Source organism: Melospiza melodia, chromosome 9, assembly GCF_035770615.1.
Source record: "Melospiza melodia melodia isolate bMelMel2 chromosome 9, bMelMel2.pri, whole genome shotgun sequence".
NCBI lineage: Eukaryota > Metazoa > Chordata > Aves > Passeriformes > Passerellidae > Melospiza > Melospiza melodia.
Genome location: NC_086202.1, coordinates 12,533,642 through 12,549,875, shown reverse-complemented (window position 1 = coordinate 12,549,875; position 16,234 = coordinate 12,533,642). Strand labels below are relative to the sequence as shown.

At 48.1% G+C, this 16,234-nt stretch overlaps 1 protein-coding gene across 7 annotated transcripts in view; it reads right to left on the bottom strand.

Annotated features, from left to right (window-relative positions):
• Window positions 1-1,475: 1,475 nt before the first annotated feature.
• NT5C2 (5'-nucleotidase, cytosolic II) overlaps window positions 1,476-16,234 on the bottom strand; it is a 59,244-nt gene continuing 44,485 nt past the window's right edge. For 6 of the 7 annotated variants that reach the window (XM_063163285.1, XM_063163286.1, XM_063163291.1 and 3 more), the window contains 15 exons: window positions 15,165-15,282; window positions 13,665-13,760; window positions 12,285-12,376; window positions 12,039-12,096; window positions 10,735-10,828; window positions 9,666-9,719; window positions 8,468-8,551; window positions 7,680-7,721; window positions 6,444-6,551; window positions 6,057-6,123; window positions 5,314-5,484; window positions 4,412-4,463; window positions 4,116-4,176; window positions 3,417-3,593; window positions 1,476-3,194 (listed from right to left, as the gene is read on the bottom strand). In XM_063163285.1, the coding sequence (XP_063019355.1) occupies window positions 2,943-3,194; window positions 3,417-3,593; window positions 4,116-4,176; window positions 4,412-4,463; window positions 5,314-5,484; window positions 6,057-6,123; window positions 6,444-6,551; window positions 7,680-7,721; window positions 8,468-8,551; window positions 9,666-9,719; window positions 10,735-10,828; window positions 12,039-12,096; window positions 12,285-12,376; window positions 13,665-13,760; window positions 15,165-15,282 (1,526 nt within the window). In that variant the 3' untranslated portion in view covers window positions 1,476-2,942. The other variant, XM_063163292.1, reaches the window with a different exon arrangement.

Below are 16,234 nucleotides of genomic sequence, written 5' to 3'. Positions count from 1 at the left end.
TCCACCAGGCTTTTGCTGCAGGAGACAATCTGCTGGTGGGCAAAAGCAAAGCATGTCTGTCCCTGGGCTGAGGCACAGGTTGCAGAGAGAGCAGCAGCAGCTTTCCCTGAGGCTCTGCAGAGTGAGTGGAGACACAGGTGCTGCCAGGCCAGCGGCTTCTGGGAAGCGGCAGCTGGTGCAGATCAGCCATGGGCAGCTGCCTGAGGGAGGTGTGGGCTGGAACTTGGGCTGTGGCCACGTCCCCAGTGCCAGCCAGGGCAAGAAGCTTCACCCTGGCTCTTGGTCCGTGGTTACCACAACTTCATGGTGGAGCCAGCACGGTATTGATAGGATGGTACAAGGCCAGGCAGTGCCTGTGCCTCTGTCAGGCTTTGCCCAACGCTTTCCCACCATGAAGTGAGGGTCAAATACTTTCCATTGCTCCAGCCTCAAAGACTCTTCTCCCCATCTCAGTCAGAAATAGCCCTGGGCTGGGAGTGAGCTATTTGTGGTGACCGATTGGGAAGGAGGAATGCATGGAGCTCCCCAGACCTCCCTTTCTGCAGCCGCATGCCTCCCCCAGCTGCTGAGCTAAAGCTTAAAAAATTCAAGTAACTATACTTGGAGAAACAAAGTTTAAACATAGCAGAGCCCAGCATGGCCTTTGGTGAAAGGGCTCGAGAACAGCTCCCTGGAACCCTTCCTGTAGCCAGCCTCACTGTGGGTACATGTCAGCTCCTTTCCAGACCCCAAAACTGAGGTGTCAGGGACACAGTGCTCTGGAGTTTTCAGCAATCCCATTAGTGTCGGGTGTTGAGTGTTGGCCACCTGCTGTTGCCATTTAGTATTGCTTTTCTGTCTGGCACTTTGGGCCCTGGTACTGAACATCCTTCTGTGGTGGTGCTGATGGGGGAACCTCTTCAGGTCAGGTTTGGTTGGTTTGAGTTGGTTTGTAGGGGAGGATTGAGCTCAGCAGTGCCCAAGGCTGCCTGTCTTAGCGGGGCACAGCCTTGTGTGGCAGCACTGGCCTTCCCTGGGTATTCTTGTTTATTTAAGCAGGTTTACAGGCCCAGGTGAGCACAGGCTGTGCTGTGCCCTGCTGCCACCCTGGCCATGTGTCTTGCAGAGACAGAGGGACAGGAAGTGGTCCTTGGTAATTGTCTGTGGGAAACAGCCCTAGCAAGACAGTGTTGGAGGTAGTGGCAGTGTAGATGTTCCCCCTCCCACCATGAAAAAGACTCTCCTTATTCTCTGTGTCCAAGACAAAATGTTTCTCTGCCCTCCCCATGCTTTCCTGGCCGATGCAAATGGTGATAACAGAAGCCTTGTGCCTCACCATTGCTTCACATAACTGATTCCCAAAGATGCTCTCACTGTTCCCCAGTCACCCACCCTTCTGGAACCCCACAGACCAATCCCATCTCTTCCCACCAACTCCAGCACAGCTCTCATCATCTCAGCAACACCCCACAAAGCACAAAGCACGCCACTAAGCATTTCTTAGAAACATCATCATTTATTGACTTGAAGAACTGCCACTAGAGCAGCATTTTCCTGCTCAGATGTTGGTATTGTGGTTTTTCTTTTTTTTTTTTATTTTCTACTAAGGTACTTTAAAATGAAAAAAATTAAATGAGTTTATGGTACTGAAACAACAGTCAAATTCATTACAAGAGGGCCCTCGTTGTAATCCCTTTGCAGCGAACGGCAGAGGCTGGAGTAAGGGAGGCTGCACCCGTGAATCAGAGGAAAACCACAGGGCACTGCTGCCCACTCTGTGCCAGCTCTGTGCCTTCCCTGGGCTGGCTTTCAGGCACAAGGACTACCTGCTCATCCCTGGGACACCCCCGGTCCCACACAGCAGCCGTCGCCCTCCTTGGCCAGGGACGCAGCCCTGCCCAGCAAGGCCATGAGGCTCCGCGTGCTCCGCACCAGACCAAAGACCAGGGCAGCTGCTGGACAGCCAGGAGCTTCCCACCCTGGGGCTGGCCCTGTGGCATGTGATGTCTCCTAGCTTAGGGCAGGCCCATGTGGCCTGCAGCCCCTGGCACAACAGGCCCTTTCACTCCAGATGGTGGCTGGGGTTGATTTTGGGATGCTTCACTCAAAAGTTGAGAGGACAGAAAGGTCAGGAGGAACACAGAGTGACTAATGTAATGCTAAAGCAGCAGCTTCAAGCTCCTGGGTTAATATTTACTGCTGAAACTGGAGGAGTTGAGAACAGAGTGTGCGGCTCAGCTGTTTGAGAAATGCCCTGGAAATTATGCACTGCATGCCAATGGTGAGAGCCTGCAGACACTGGGAAAGGGTAACAAGCGGCTACAAGGTGAAATGCGTATGGCAGCAGATGTGCTGGAATCTCACTGCCATCCATGATGTCTGGAGGAGTCAAACCACTTCCACAGAGAAACTCACACCAACAGAAGGTAAACTGAATGCTGGAAGGCACAGTAACACCCTGGCTGACATGGGGAGGGGGATTATGTAACCCAGGAGCAGAGGGTTAAGGGCAGCAACCCAACAGGCAGCAGGATTTGGATAATTTTGTCTCCTGCAGGGCCCAGCACATCCCTTCTGTCTCCACAGAGAATATAACAAATGCCAAAAACCGTTCACAGGACACTGTTCAAATGAAAACCAAATGAAACACATCAGGGGAAAGGGAGAAATATGCAGCATCCCAAAATGTAATGGGAGTAGCATGACAGCACAGGCGGGCAGTCCAATCTGAATGCACCACCCAGTTAGAATCCATCAGCTTTTTGAACCGTCTGCAAAACTGAAAACAAGGGTCTCCTCCTAATTAGTGTTAATTTGTTAGAAGTTTCCAAATACTTTCAAAATGTGCCTTTGCAAGAATCACACCCCCCAACCCATCACCCCAAGGGCCCCAACAACAGAATCCATTCCTGATCACTGCTAGAGTCATGGTTTATCTTCAGAAATACTTGGTTTCTTCCTTCTTATTCCTCTTCCTCCTCCTCTTCCTCTTCTTCCTCTTCCTCATCATCATCTTCATCGTGGCAATGTGTGATTTCCTGAGGTGCCTGGGGGAAGAGGTTGGGCGGTTTGATCTCGCTGATGGAACGGGTCAGTTGGTGCCGCTTGTAGTCGGAATCTTTGAAATCCACCGAGGTGCGGTTGCGTGTGGCCATCGGCGACTCCTTCTCATTGATGTCGACGTGTGTGTGCTCTACCGTGGACTCGTGTGGCATCTGCACATGGAACAGAGAGAGGAGGTGACAAGGGGTGTCCCAGCCCCAGGCTGCCTCCCTTAGACACATGGAGAGCAAACCCCAGAATGCAACCATTTGGTCTACAGTCTATCCACTGCCACCAAACCCTCCAAGGTGCTGCTGTGTTCTGTGGAAGTGATCATGGACACAAGTGTGGGCCCCTTTGGGACCCCTGCCCACCTCCCTGGGACTGGAACTCACCAGAACGTGGGCGGCTCTGAAGAGGTAGCTGAAGGGGTAGTAGAGGAGGTTGATGAAGGAGGCTGCATAGAGGTCGGCGTAGCGCATCACCTGGCTGGCAAACAGCGTCTGCCGAGAGCCGCTGCGGAACAGGCTCCCCATCATCCCGTAGCACATATCCATGTCGTGGGTCACTTTCTGTGAGGAAAAGACAGGTGAGGTCCTGGGCCAGGCAGGCAGTACCTCAGAGCCACAACACTGAGGCAGAGTGCCCTGAGGGCTGGGGGCTATGTGAGACCTGCAAGGATCTCCAGCAAGGCTTTCTGCGCTTGTATCCCGTGGCATCAGGACACAGCTGAGCCCCAGGTAAGAGAAAGGAAGGTGGCAGCAGGCTCAGGTCCAGCACTGCCCTAGGCTGGCACCCCAGGGCTGGCTGAACCAGAGGCTACAGCCTGTCTGAGCCTGTGTGTGCCACTGCCACATGGTGCAGCAGTGAGCACCCTCAGCCAGTGCTGCTTGTGGGCATGAGGAAAGGGACCCTATTCCAGACCAGGCTGCCTTTCAGGAGAGCCAGACCAGTGAGCTGAGACAAAGTGACTTTGCCAAGCCTGCTGTGCCCACCCAAAGGCAGAGCAAAGCATTTCAGGACTGAGCAGTGGGGTTGGGTTGTTAAGCCCTTTGGGATCCAGAAGGATGAAAAGGGATTTTGATGATTGGTACCTTAATGCGTCTCTGGATGGAGCTGATGTCGGGGCGTTCATTGCTGCTACTGTCCAGATGCCTAGTTACAGGCGAGAAGGTAAATACATGGTGTGAAAAGTCTTTCAGAACCAGATGCTGTGGGATGGGGCTCAGGGGAGGGAGGCTGGTCTGGAGGGGAAGGTTGTCTCGTGGGCAGAGCCCAGGCCTGAGTCACGGCTCGGCAGCAGTGCCGCTAACCCAACCCCAAGGTTTTGTCATTGCCGCTTGTTAGCTGGGAGAGGCAGCAGGAAAGTTGTCACTGTTTGAACACTCACTTGTACAGCTCGGCCAAGAAAATGTCCAGACTCTGCAGCTCTTCAAAAAGGGCTGGAAAATCCAGAAAAGAAAGAGGATAAGGGTAAGTTAAACTGTTAAAATGGAAAGTGCCGAAGGTGAATACAGTCCCCTGCCCACTCCCTTCACATGAGGGACACTGGAGCAGGGACACAGAAAGCATCTCATGGTCTCTGGGCAGAGAGAGGGGTCAATCATTCCGTGCCATGGGCAGAACTTTGGGCTTGGTTTCTGGTTGGCCCTTTTGTTTTCAAGGCTGAACCTTTGCAGCTCTCACCAAAGCCTTCCAACCAGCTATGGGGCAATTTGCGTAACCCCCAGCCCTATTTACACACCAAAGGGCAAACCTGGGAGAAAAGCAGGAGCACTGGAGGATGGGAAACACACAGCACTTTGGCAGCAGAGCAGCAGAGGGAGTGGGAGGAACGAGGAGGAAGCAGCTGGTGAATAGGGACTCCCTGCAGATGGGAGAGCAGTCAGAGCTCAGGCATTACAGGGAGAATAACCCAGGTCTTGTCAGGTATTTTTTAACATAGAAGCCACGGCTCCAGATGTGAAGAGGGAGAGGAGGTTCTGGGATTATTGATGAGGAACAACTCAACCCCACCCAGCTGCAGCTTCTCCCATAGCCAAGGCAGCATTTGGCTGATTACACACAATAGCCTGAGAAAGAGCACAGGAAAGGCCTGGGACCCCAAGACCAGCCCACAGAGAGGCACCCCAGCTCCTGCCACCAGCATCCAGACCCAGTGAAAAGGGCCAAAAGGAGAAGTGGCAAGCCAGGGTGATCTCTCCCCTGCACCCCTAAGCCCTGGCGATCTCAGGGGTGCAGCATCAGACAAGCAAGAGCAAAGCCTGGCCAGGGGCTTGCCCGGCTCCTGACCGCTTTTGTCTGTCCAGACGTGCAGCTCCTGCGCCAGCTCGGGGATCACCAGGAAGGTCCGCCAGCCCTGGCGCTTCTTGGATTTCAGGATGTCTCCAAAGATATGGTCTCCGATGTACAAGATATCCTTCCCTTTGGCCCCCAGCAGGTCACAGACTGTGTCCGAAGAGCCTGAGAGAACAATGGCATGGCTCAGAACAGTGAGCCAAAACAGCTGCTTGACCATGGCTTCCCTGGACACTGCTCACCTGATGGGAGTTCACCCCGGAGCAGCTTTGCCTGTGCACACCCCTCCAGGAATGGCAGCAACAGAGGCCATGCTGCCTCCCCCACCATGTGAGAGTAATGGAGCCCTGGGCATCACAGACAGCTCTGTATCCACCCACTGCCCTTCCCTGCCTTGGCAGAACCTTCCAAGCGCGTTCACGCTGGTGGCAGCACCTTGAAGTACAGCTGGGGACACTGCACTGGGCCAGCTGCAGCCACCCCTCCACCACAAGCCCTGCAGGCATTTCCCAGACCCTCCCTGGCAAGGAAGGAGAGGACATTTGAGGAGGAATGGGTCCATCTCTTCCCTGCACTGTGCAGCTCTGAGCATGGAGAGCTTCTGGTGCAGTGTGCAGAGGGCACAAACAATGTGTTCTGGGAAGCACAGCCTTGCCTGGCACATGTCCTCTCACAGCTGGAGTGGCTGAAGGCCACATCAGAGCCACTCCACACAACAAGAAGGGCTCCTGCCTCACCTCCCGAGTACACAATGCCGTGCTGCAGCGGGCCAGTGTAAGTACCAATCTTCAGCTTCCCGGTCACCTGTGGAAGGAGGTGTTGTGTTAGTGCTGAACAGCTGATGGTCTGGATCTTTTCTATATTGATACCATTGATATGTCACTCTTTGTCTGTCTGTCTCACTCCCAAGCAGCCCAGAGGTGGCTTTCCTACTGTCACCTGCAGTATGTTAGGGAAGCCTTGAGGTGATGGGGCTGCTCAGGAATGACTTAGAGGAGACTCCAGCCCACAACCTCTAGGGTAGGTCCTGTCCAAACCCTGCATTGCCCACTGTCCCTGAGAGATGCCACAGAGGAGGTGCAGGAGCCCTGCAGCCATGGAGGTAGCCTGCACTGGCCACTCACCGTGTCCACCTGCCGCAATACAGTGCCTTCCCCAAAGAAGAGGGGCTTTCGTGCATCCACCAGGATCAGGTCGAAGTAGGACTGCCATGGCCGATGGGCACTCCCAGGCTACAAAGGCAAAAACAAACCCCAGAGTCAGGAACAACACAAAAAAGCACACAGAGTTTACCTGGAGTGTCACTGTCCATAGCCATAACCTTGTGACATTGCTGGTCCATCAAAATCCCTTAGCTCATACCTCCTGTGGGACAAGGCTGAGTTGCCAGCACCATCTCCTAAAGCATTCCCCTTTTGCCACAAGCCCATCCCATCCCAGTCCTAGCAGTGCAGGCTGATGCCATGCTGTGAGACAGGAGAACAGCCCTAAACATCCCTGTCAGGGCGCAGCTGCCATGTAAAAAGATGCTGTAAATGACACCCTGTCACTGCTCCTGAAGGTGACATCCCATGCAGATCCAGACAAGCTTCAGCTTACAAGGCCATGCTGGTGCTTTTGCCAAGAGTGGGAAAATGCCTGGACTCCATTCCACAGAGCATGGCTTTGAATCACAGCCCTGCCCAAAGGACACCAAACCCTTTCTGCACTTTGTGAGATCAGGACCACAGCAAGGAGCTTCTTAGCTATCAGGTGTGGTGAGCATCTCTGTGCTCTCGAATTTCCCTCTTGGCTGCCTTCTGCTTTTAAAGCAGAGTGAGAACACATCTTTTGAACATGAGATAGCCTCCTAGTGGGAGACTGAAAGAGCAGTATAAATTTGTATCATAAACTTTTCTCCATAAGTTGCAGGGCTGAGTCTTGGTCTCAGGAAAAAAAAAAAAGGCATGACTAAAACTTCTGGAGTTACGATAATTAAGGCAAAATCAGCCATAAATGTTTCTGCTGTTTTATAAAACTATTTCCTTTCCATCATGGCTTTTTTAAACAACATCTAAACCATTGTGCATGATTTCTAAGAAATCTGTCTACAAAATGCCACAGTTGAAACGTTTTATCACTGAAATAATGTTATCATTAACACAGATTATCATTTGAGACCAGATGATGCCCCTTTTCTTTCTGTTACATTGTATTTGCTTTGATCCCATTCACACAGGACACAAAACAGCAAGTGTATTTTAACCAGATTAAAGCAACTAATCCCATGCAGCCGATGAAGCAGGATTAAAATGCTTTCCAGCTACACAGATAATTAGGCACATCAGTGTCTACTGCAACTGCAGTCTAGAATCACATACCTTTGGTCCATGTGGAAAGTCAAACAAGTAAGTCATAATTTTCTAAAAGAGAGAAAGAAAGCATTAAAATATGTGCTTTTAGACATGCATTTGTGTAGTTTATAAAGCATGCTTTCTGATTTTATCTTTTCAGACTACAGAACTTTATTTTTAGAATTTACACAGAAGTCAGCTAAGATTTGGAGACAAAATGAATGGAACAGGACAATGACAGGAATCAAACCAGTAGTTTTTATAATCAAATTACACAGTTGCCTCAGAAAACTGCACACTGCTTCAGGCATATCTTGCAATGCTTTAAAATGGCACATACATCTTTAGATTGGCAGTGTTGCAACACCCTGACACCCACCTGGAGTTGGAAGTAACCGTGTTTACTTCTCAGCTTAGCAGACAGCCCTTTCTGCATCTCAGACCTCTCCAGGACCTTGGTTTGGTGACCTGTCTGTACTCAGACTCTCTATCTCACTTAAAAGGGAAAGCCTGCATTTTAAAGGATGCTAAAATCCAAAACTGAGCATCACTTTCCCTTACAGCCTTATAATTGCTGAGGAACTGAGTGAAGCACAGAGGGACTTAAACCAGGTCTGTACTAGCTCAGTGCCAGAACCAGGATGACAAAAGGTGAATCAAGGCTTCATCTGCATCCTCCACTAACCCACCCTACATGTAGATTAAAAAACACACAATTCTCCACCAGAAAATGTCCCACCAAAACCCATCCAAATGACTGGCTGGCTTCTGCTTATTCCATGAAATACCAACCCTGCAGTTCAAGCAGCACTTACGTCTGTGTATTTATAGTCGCTGTTTGTGACCAGAAACACCTTCCCCACTTCATTCATGCGGCTGAGCAGCAGTGGCAGCTTCCCCTGGAAGCCAAGGGGAACATCCAAGTCACACACCAAAGTTGCATACATGCATCATGGGAAAAAAAACTCAACTATGATCCCACCAGACAAAAAAAAGGCAAATCAAACCATCGAGCAAGCAAACTCACGTGTTGTGCACTGGCCAGAGCCAGGAAAGCTGCTGGTCCATCCAGGTAACCCCTCCAGAGCACAGCCCAGGGGAGGAAGGCGAGGGGGAAGGGCTCAGCAGGGCTGCAGTGCCTTTGCCAACCACAGTGCCAGGCACCCTGTGCTGCTCCCACCGATCTGCTCCAGCTCCAAGTCCGTTCCCGAAATGGGCCCAGAGGCAGGTGAAATCTGAGCTCACGAGCCACAAGTTGGAACGCATTATAATTCCAACCTCAAATTAGGGAGAATTTATTCCTGGGGCTATTTTTATTGAATCTGAAATCTCAGTCCATTGCCAAAATAGCTGATTACCTCACTGAGCACTTACCTAAGAATTCTGTAGGCGTGTAACTAGAAACAAGGTTAACTGTTTTAAAGTGATAATCTACCACAGAGCTCACCTAAACTAAAAAATACTTACTCCATGAGTGGTCCTGAGAGGCCTTGCACACTGCAGAGATGGCAGGAGTAAGGGAACCACTGGAGCTTGCTCAGTTAGATGTGCTGAACACACATTTTGGGGTTCTCAAGAGACTAGACACTGGTGAGTCTTTCAGGATCTGTCCCTCATGGCTAAGTGTAACTTTCTTGTCATGTGGCTAAAAAGATGCTCAACTGTTGCTTTTTAAAGACAGGTTTGCTTGGGCAGAAAAACATGGACAGGGAACACAGCTGCTTTCACCACTGAAAGAAACAACATGAGCTCTGCCAGTGTGTTTGCCTTGATAACATTTCCTCTGGCTTTCACATTTTCTGTACAAAACTGTGCCATCAATACAAAATCATGTGGATCACTGGCTCAGAATAAAGGCTGCATCTGAACTTTCCACTTTGTCTTTGGTTATTACAATAGAAATCACAGCCTTATTGTTTTGTGATTTAGGAAAGCAAATCAGCATGCTTATTTCTTGCCTGCTTAGTCAGTCCTGAATGTCACATAGCACAAGTAAAGTAACTTCACACTTACATCTTTCACCACGTACTTCTCCAGATTCTCAAGGGTCTTTTCCTTAAGCGATCCCTGAAATAGAAACAACAGAACCCAGTGAGGTCATGGAAACTTATGATGTAAGAGACAACAAAGTAATGCCAACTTTCACACTTTAAAATGCTGTGAAAGTACAAACCAGGGCGAATCTGAACCAGTGACTCTAGAGATGAGAGGCTTTGAGTAGCAGGGACCATCACAAACTCTGTGATCCATCGATTCCCTCACCATGGTAAATAATCCACTTCAACAGCATTTTAACCCTTTCAGAAGGGAATACAATAGAAACAAACAAAAAATAGATTTGCCATACCAAACAAGACAGTTAACGACCTGTCTCCAACACTGACCATAATGCTTTAGTCAAAGGCCAACTCCAACATGTATCACACAACACTGCATAAGGAAAGAAAAATAGATTCCTGACTTCTGCATGGGTAAAAGGACCACCACAAGTACAACTGTGAGCAGAGTTCTCCTGTGATGGTTCTCCATCCCACCCAACAGATTGCTTGAATGAGGGAGAACAAGAAAATCAAGACTTTAGCCATATGCTAATGCTCACAAAATTATATTCTAAATTTGTGCACAAGTGTGTGCAGAAGATGAAATGCTTTTCTCTAATTAGAGAACAGCTGATCTATTTCTCTCTTTAATGCCATTACTTTTTAGACAACGTAGGATAGTGCCAATGTAAACAATTTGCAATAAAATATTGCTTTAATAATTAGGACAATGTACAAGTTGTGGACTTGAAGTGCAAATACTCTCACAGCATTACACTCTAAAACCCATGAATTACAGTACAAATATTAAATCTGGGCACAATAAAAAGGAATAGGAAGCCAAGCCAGATATGTTTCCATACTAGGAGGGCAGCTGAGATCTTGACTCACTCCCATACAATTGCAATCTATTATTTGCTCACTAGGCGGCCAAGCAGGGCCCTTGCCCAGAGCAGGCACAGAACATCTGAGCTCAGGAGTTCCAAACCAGCCCCTCCAAGCCAGCTACAACCACACACATCCCACGGAGTTCTTGCAGTCACCTTGTAATGAACCCAGTCAACAGCATCTCTGACATCCTGGAACATGCTCCTGAAGGACATGAAGAGGTCTCCATCCTTAAACCCTGTTTCACAGCTATGAGGAGACAAAGAGAGATTTTAGCAGTCAGTCAGAGCAGGTAAGAAACACACCAAGGAGCGAGACAGTTCAAAATGCTGTTTGGAGCTTGTGTTTTCATCTTACCATCATGGTTTCTCATCTACTACTTTACTGCAGCTCAGGCTTGAAAGAAGGCTACAACCACAGTTTAACAGGACCAGGAATGTCTGTGCCTCCACAGCTTTCTGTGACCATGACTCTTACTTCTCACCCACATTACAAGAACTGCAGAAAACTGCAAAAATGCTGTTTGCAGCATTTAACAGAAGAGGAATGGTACTAAGGAAATAAACAGTGATGCTCCTTCTCCCTCTTTCCAGCGCTGAAGAAGGGAGAGTCATGGAAATCAACTAAATGCAATATTGCTGAGAGGAGGAACTGCTTCTATGTTGAACACTTAGTATTAACATTAGAAATTACAAGATACTCTGGAGGTGTCTTTGAGACAGCATGACAGCCTGCATCAGAAGAAATCAAGGATTACACAGAGCTGTATTTATTATGACAGCAATCATCATGCCTCTCCTGAGAAAAGGTACTTCACCTGATGGATTGCCAACATAAACAGTTCCTCTGCTCCCAGGTGAAATCACATTAAACCTTTGCCTTCCACTCACATAAATGCAAAGATGACCCATCACATGAGGTGATGAGCAGCACAGGAGCATTCAAATCTGCCAGTTCAAGCCACAGCTTGTTTTTATGCTTATATGTTTTTGACAGCAAGGTAAATACTCCTGCTGCACAATCAGCCTTTTATACCACACTGAGGACTTCATCTCTAAGTGTGCAATGTCCTTTATTACAACACAAAGCACTTGTGGTAACTGGCTGAGGAAATTCAGCCTTTCAGTTACCATCTCAGACATGGCTCCAATGGACAGGTTCAAAATGAACTGAATGGTGCCTGTAATCACCCTGTAAAAAGTGTGCAGTCCTGGATGCTGCCCCAAATACCAATGTCAGTCAGTATGTTGGTTCTGCTGTACCCTTGAAGGAAACCTTCATAACCAGCTTCTGCTGTACACACAGATCAACTTAGCACCCCAGAATTATAGAAGGCCCACCAAAACCACTTAAGTTTTGATATTAAGAGCAGCTCCATCTGTGCTGTATTGCTCTTGTATAAAATAATATCAATCTTCCTGTTCCATCATCATCATCTCAGAGTGGAGGGAATACGAACCTCGTGTACCGGTCACAGTTAGTGAAGAAATCCACCAGGCAAGCCAACAGGTAGGTCTCTGCAAGGAAACAGAGTGAGACAAGGATAACATCATACAGCCATATAACTTTAGCCCTTGTGCCCAAAGGAAGAAAATTCATGCAAAAAAAAAAACCACCAAACGAAAAAGCAGAGTACAACATCAGCAAAGCTTTATTAGCTTAAAAGGCACAGAGAGAGGCCTGTGTTGGCTCCCATTAGACTCACCTGGTAGATTGAATAATGTGTTCAAAATGTAAAATCTATCTGTGTCATCCCTCTGGATAAATTTATTTGGATATTGCTCCCGTGTTTCAGGCCTGAGAATAAATAAAGTAGAGAAGAGTGAAACCACAAAACATAAAGAAGATAAAATGTGCTGACCTGCAAAATGGAGTTGTAGCAGGGTTCACTAACCAAAGTCTGCTGTGCTTCAATCAACACTCAGCTTCCCCACATGCATGTTGGCAGAAGAGCAGAAGTGCATCCAGGGGTGGTCCCTGGCCATGCTGACTCCAGCAGAGCCAGGACCAAGCCCTCATTGCTGAGTCAGCAAACTGAGCCCACCCAGGGACACAGAGTGGTCCAGAGTTCACAGCTCGACCTTAAGCCCCATGCTGCTGGCTAGGAGGATGCTTTAAATCATCTGCACTTTCATTGTTTGCTTATCTTAAACTCTCCCCCACTTTCCATGTGTTGCTCTCCACTCTCCCAGCAGCTCTCAGGGGTGTGCAGGGCTCTGCTGCAGGAGGAATGTGTGGGGCCCTCTGCAATTCATCAGCAGGGTGGCAGTGACTGAACTCATATCATTATTCTGGTCTCCTACATTTCTAGTGCTACTGAAGATAATTTTAGGCTCAAAGAGGAACTTGAATGCACACATAAAGGCTTTTTTCTAAATTTTGGAGTCCTGATTCAAGGACTTAGAGACCTCCAATGACAAGGTTTGTCACCCTGGGGCCCCTGAGCTTGCCTTGCCTTCCATTCATAGGCCCTTGCAGCAGGAATGTGGGAGTGGGGATTTGCTGGGACACATCAGAAACATGGCACTGCAGTCCTGTCTGCTTCCTAAAGCACCTTCTCTGGGACAAGAGACACAAGCAGCCAGGGAAGGCTGCAGGAAATGGTGGGCAGCGCTCAGTTCTGACACTCTCAAAGGTCAGAAACACAAAGGAGTAGAGCAAGATCATTCCTACCCAAACCAGCTCAGGCCCTCAAACTTTCTTAGCAATAGCTGTGGAGCTGACAGTCTCATGGGGCACATACAATGGCTTTGTTCTGACTGACAAGCTGCTGATGTTAAACTGTGCCGGGACAGGTGAAGAACCCCTGGATGACCCCAACTCTTCCCCACAGCACACGTTCCTCTATTCCCAGCTCACTATGAATGTGCCTGTGGTAGCACAGCCCTTTCCCTTGTAAACATCTGGGCTATTGCTGTACCTGAGACCCTCAGTCCACCCACAGCTGATCCTGGAACTGCAGGACCACCAACACAGCCTCTGCTGTTAGCAGAGTCCCTGTGACTCCATATACAATGGGTGCCCTGAGGATCACTGACACAATAGTGAATTAAGTCAAAAAGAACAGCCAAGAGTCTGCACTCACCCTCTGAGGAAATTAAAGCCATGTGCACATACTAGGAGGTTCCCATAGGCATCAACTTTCAGCAGGTTTCCATAGTGGGTGTCAAACACCAGGCCTCTGTTAAGAAAGCAATTTAGGATATGAAAAGGCAAGTGCATTAAGGGGTGACCATTTTAACAGCAGTGAGAACAGCTCCAGAGCACCTTTGCTCACTTGGCATGGGGCATCAGAACAGAGCTGCTGTTATGATGCAGATGGGGTCCCTACTGTCCCTTTTAGCTGGCAGCAGGTGAACAACCAGAGCCCAGCATCACCAGGCAGCAGAGACACCTGACCTCTCCCCAAAATGTTCAACTGAGAGGCTCAGCTGTGCATCTACCAGGGAGCTGTGGGCCTCTTCCACAGGGTCACAAACCTGACACCCCTGTCGGGCTGCAGGGAACAGTGAGGTGTGATAAAGGAATTTCTCTCTGCTTTTTCATGGCTCTGTCACAGACAAAGCCAGATGGGAGATGTAACCATGGCACATCACTCTGGATGTGCCCAGTTCTGACTCTGGCAAAACTCTGTCCAATTTATCTAGCAGCCTGCATCTGGCAAACACAGCCTTCCCACAGAGATATCCCTTCTGTCCCCTCCCTGGGATCAAGGTGGTGGATTTAACAGAGCTCTCATCACAGGTTTGTGAGGGCTATGCCTTGTTACAGGCAAAGGCACAGCCAGCAGCAACTCTCGGTGTAAAACACACTGAGAGGAGGGAAGGAGGCTGCCAGACCAAAACTGGAACAAACCAACAGACCCTCTGGTCCAGTCTTTTGTGAAGAAACTCCAAAAGAGTCAAAGAAGCAAAATCCAGCAAAGGCACAAGTGGAAAGAACTTGGAGGTGCAGAGTTAGATCAAAAGCTTTTTTCAAAATAATGTCCCTTTTACCTCTCCCACCAGAAGAGAAAATATAGGAATTTAGTAATTTTGCACCATTAACTTAGTGTAAAATTATAAAATAAAAAAGTTACTAAATCAAGTGTTTTTGACATTTGATTCATCTTGACAAGAAAACTTGATTGATCCCACTTCTATTCTTGTTTACTGTCACCTTAATTTTCAGGATGTCTTATGCACCACAACACTACTAATTAAAATCATTAAAGAAAAATGTTCTGAGACATCCCAGCAGCCTCTTGGACAGTAATGGCTCATCCTCCCTGATTCTGATTTCATTCCCAATCCAATTGTGTCTCTGCTGTCTTTGCTTTGAAGGGCTATTTTTGGCCCACGTTTTCAGTAGGTTTTTTTTTTGGTTTTTTTTTTTTTTTTTTTTTTTTGCACACTCCCTCTTTGCTGGCAAGGGTCCATGTGTGCAAAGGCCCCCCCACATCCTGGATTAGTCCTCTCCCTTCCCCATGATCTGTGGCCAGCCACAGGCATCACAACCACAACTGGAAAGCTGGCCTCACATGCTGCCTGTGAACTTCACAGAACAAGCACTGAGCAGGCAGGGTTGGAATCCATGAGTCATTTACCTGGTAGGGAATGCAGGATCATACACAAAATTGAGCAGCTCATGAGGGTATCCAATGGAAACTAATCTTTCTACGGTCAGGTCAAATCCAAGAGATTCGTATTCAGGGGATTTATACACTGTACCAAGATGAGATTTCAGTTAGAAAATTTGAAAACAGCTAGGGGATTAAACAAGAAGGCAATTAAAAGTAATATGTACCCATTCTCCCTCCTCCACATACCCTTCCCTCCTTTGATGCCTCAGGTCCCCCAGACCAGAGTGTGGTGGAATCAGCTCCTGCCCCAGGGCTGCAGTGAAGCAGAGCTGCAGTTTCAATTTCAGCAGCAGAGTGCACCAGATGAAATATCCATCAGTTTATCACAGCTCTCTGCATCAGGAAAAATGTATTTCAAACAGCAGCTCCTCTCCCTGCAGTCCTGTTAGGCAGATGCATGAACACTCCCTGTAGTATCTGCTCCAACAGGGTTTTGGTTTGCTATGCTTTTGCAAAGCTGATAAAGAAACCAATAAATTGGAGGTTAGAAAGCCTGAAATTCATCACTTCTGTGCTACTGTAACTGATCTGGATACAATCCCAAAGTTCAGTATTGCTCCAGATTTCATATCAGGGGAATTAATGTTTGCTGCAGACTAAGTTAGCGTGAAGGTAGAGCTGTGAAGTTAACATATGATTTGTTTGTTAATAACACCATATGGAACTGCAAAAAATCTGTTCATTATTACCCTTGTGCATCAAAATGCTACTTTTTAAAGCAAGCTCACTGCTCTCCCATGTCAGAGGAGCTGCTCTTCTGGGGCACACACCTTCCCTTCACTCCATACAAAAGAAATGGACATGTTCAGCTAAGTAATTCCTACCATGAAACCTCTCTTCTTCCTGCCAATGACCTTCCCATGTGCTGAAAATGTTACTGTTTAATCAGATCATTAAATTATATCTAAAAGGCAATCAGGACAGATGGAAATCAAAGGGTTTCTCTGGCAGTGTGTTTACGCTCACTGCACGTCTGCATGAGCCCAGAAGATAAGGGGCTAATGTGCATGTTTCAAACACTGAGACAGCTAGAT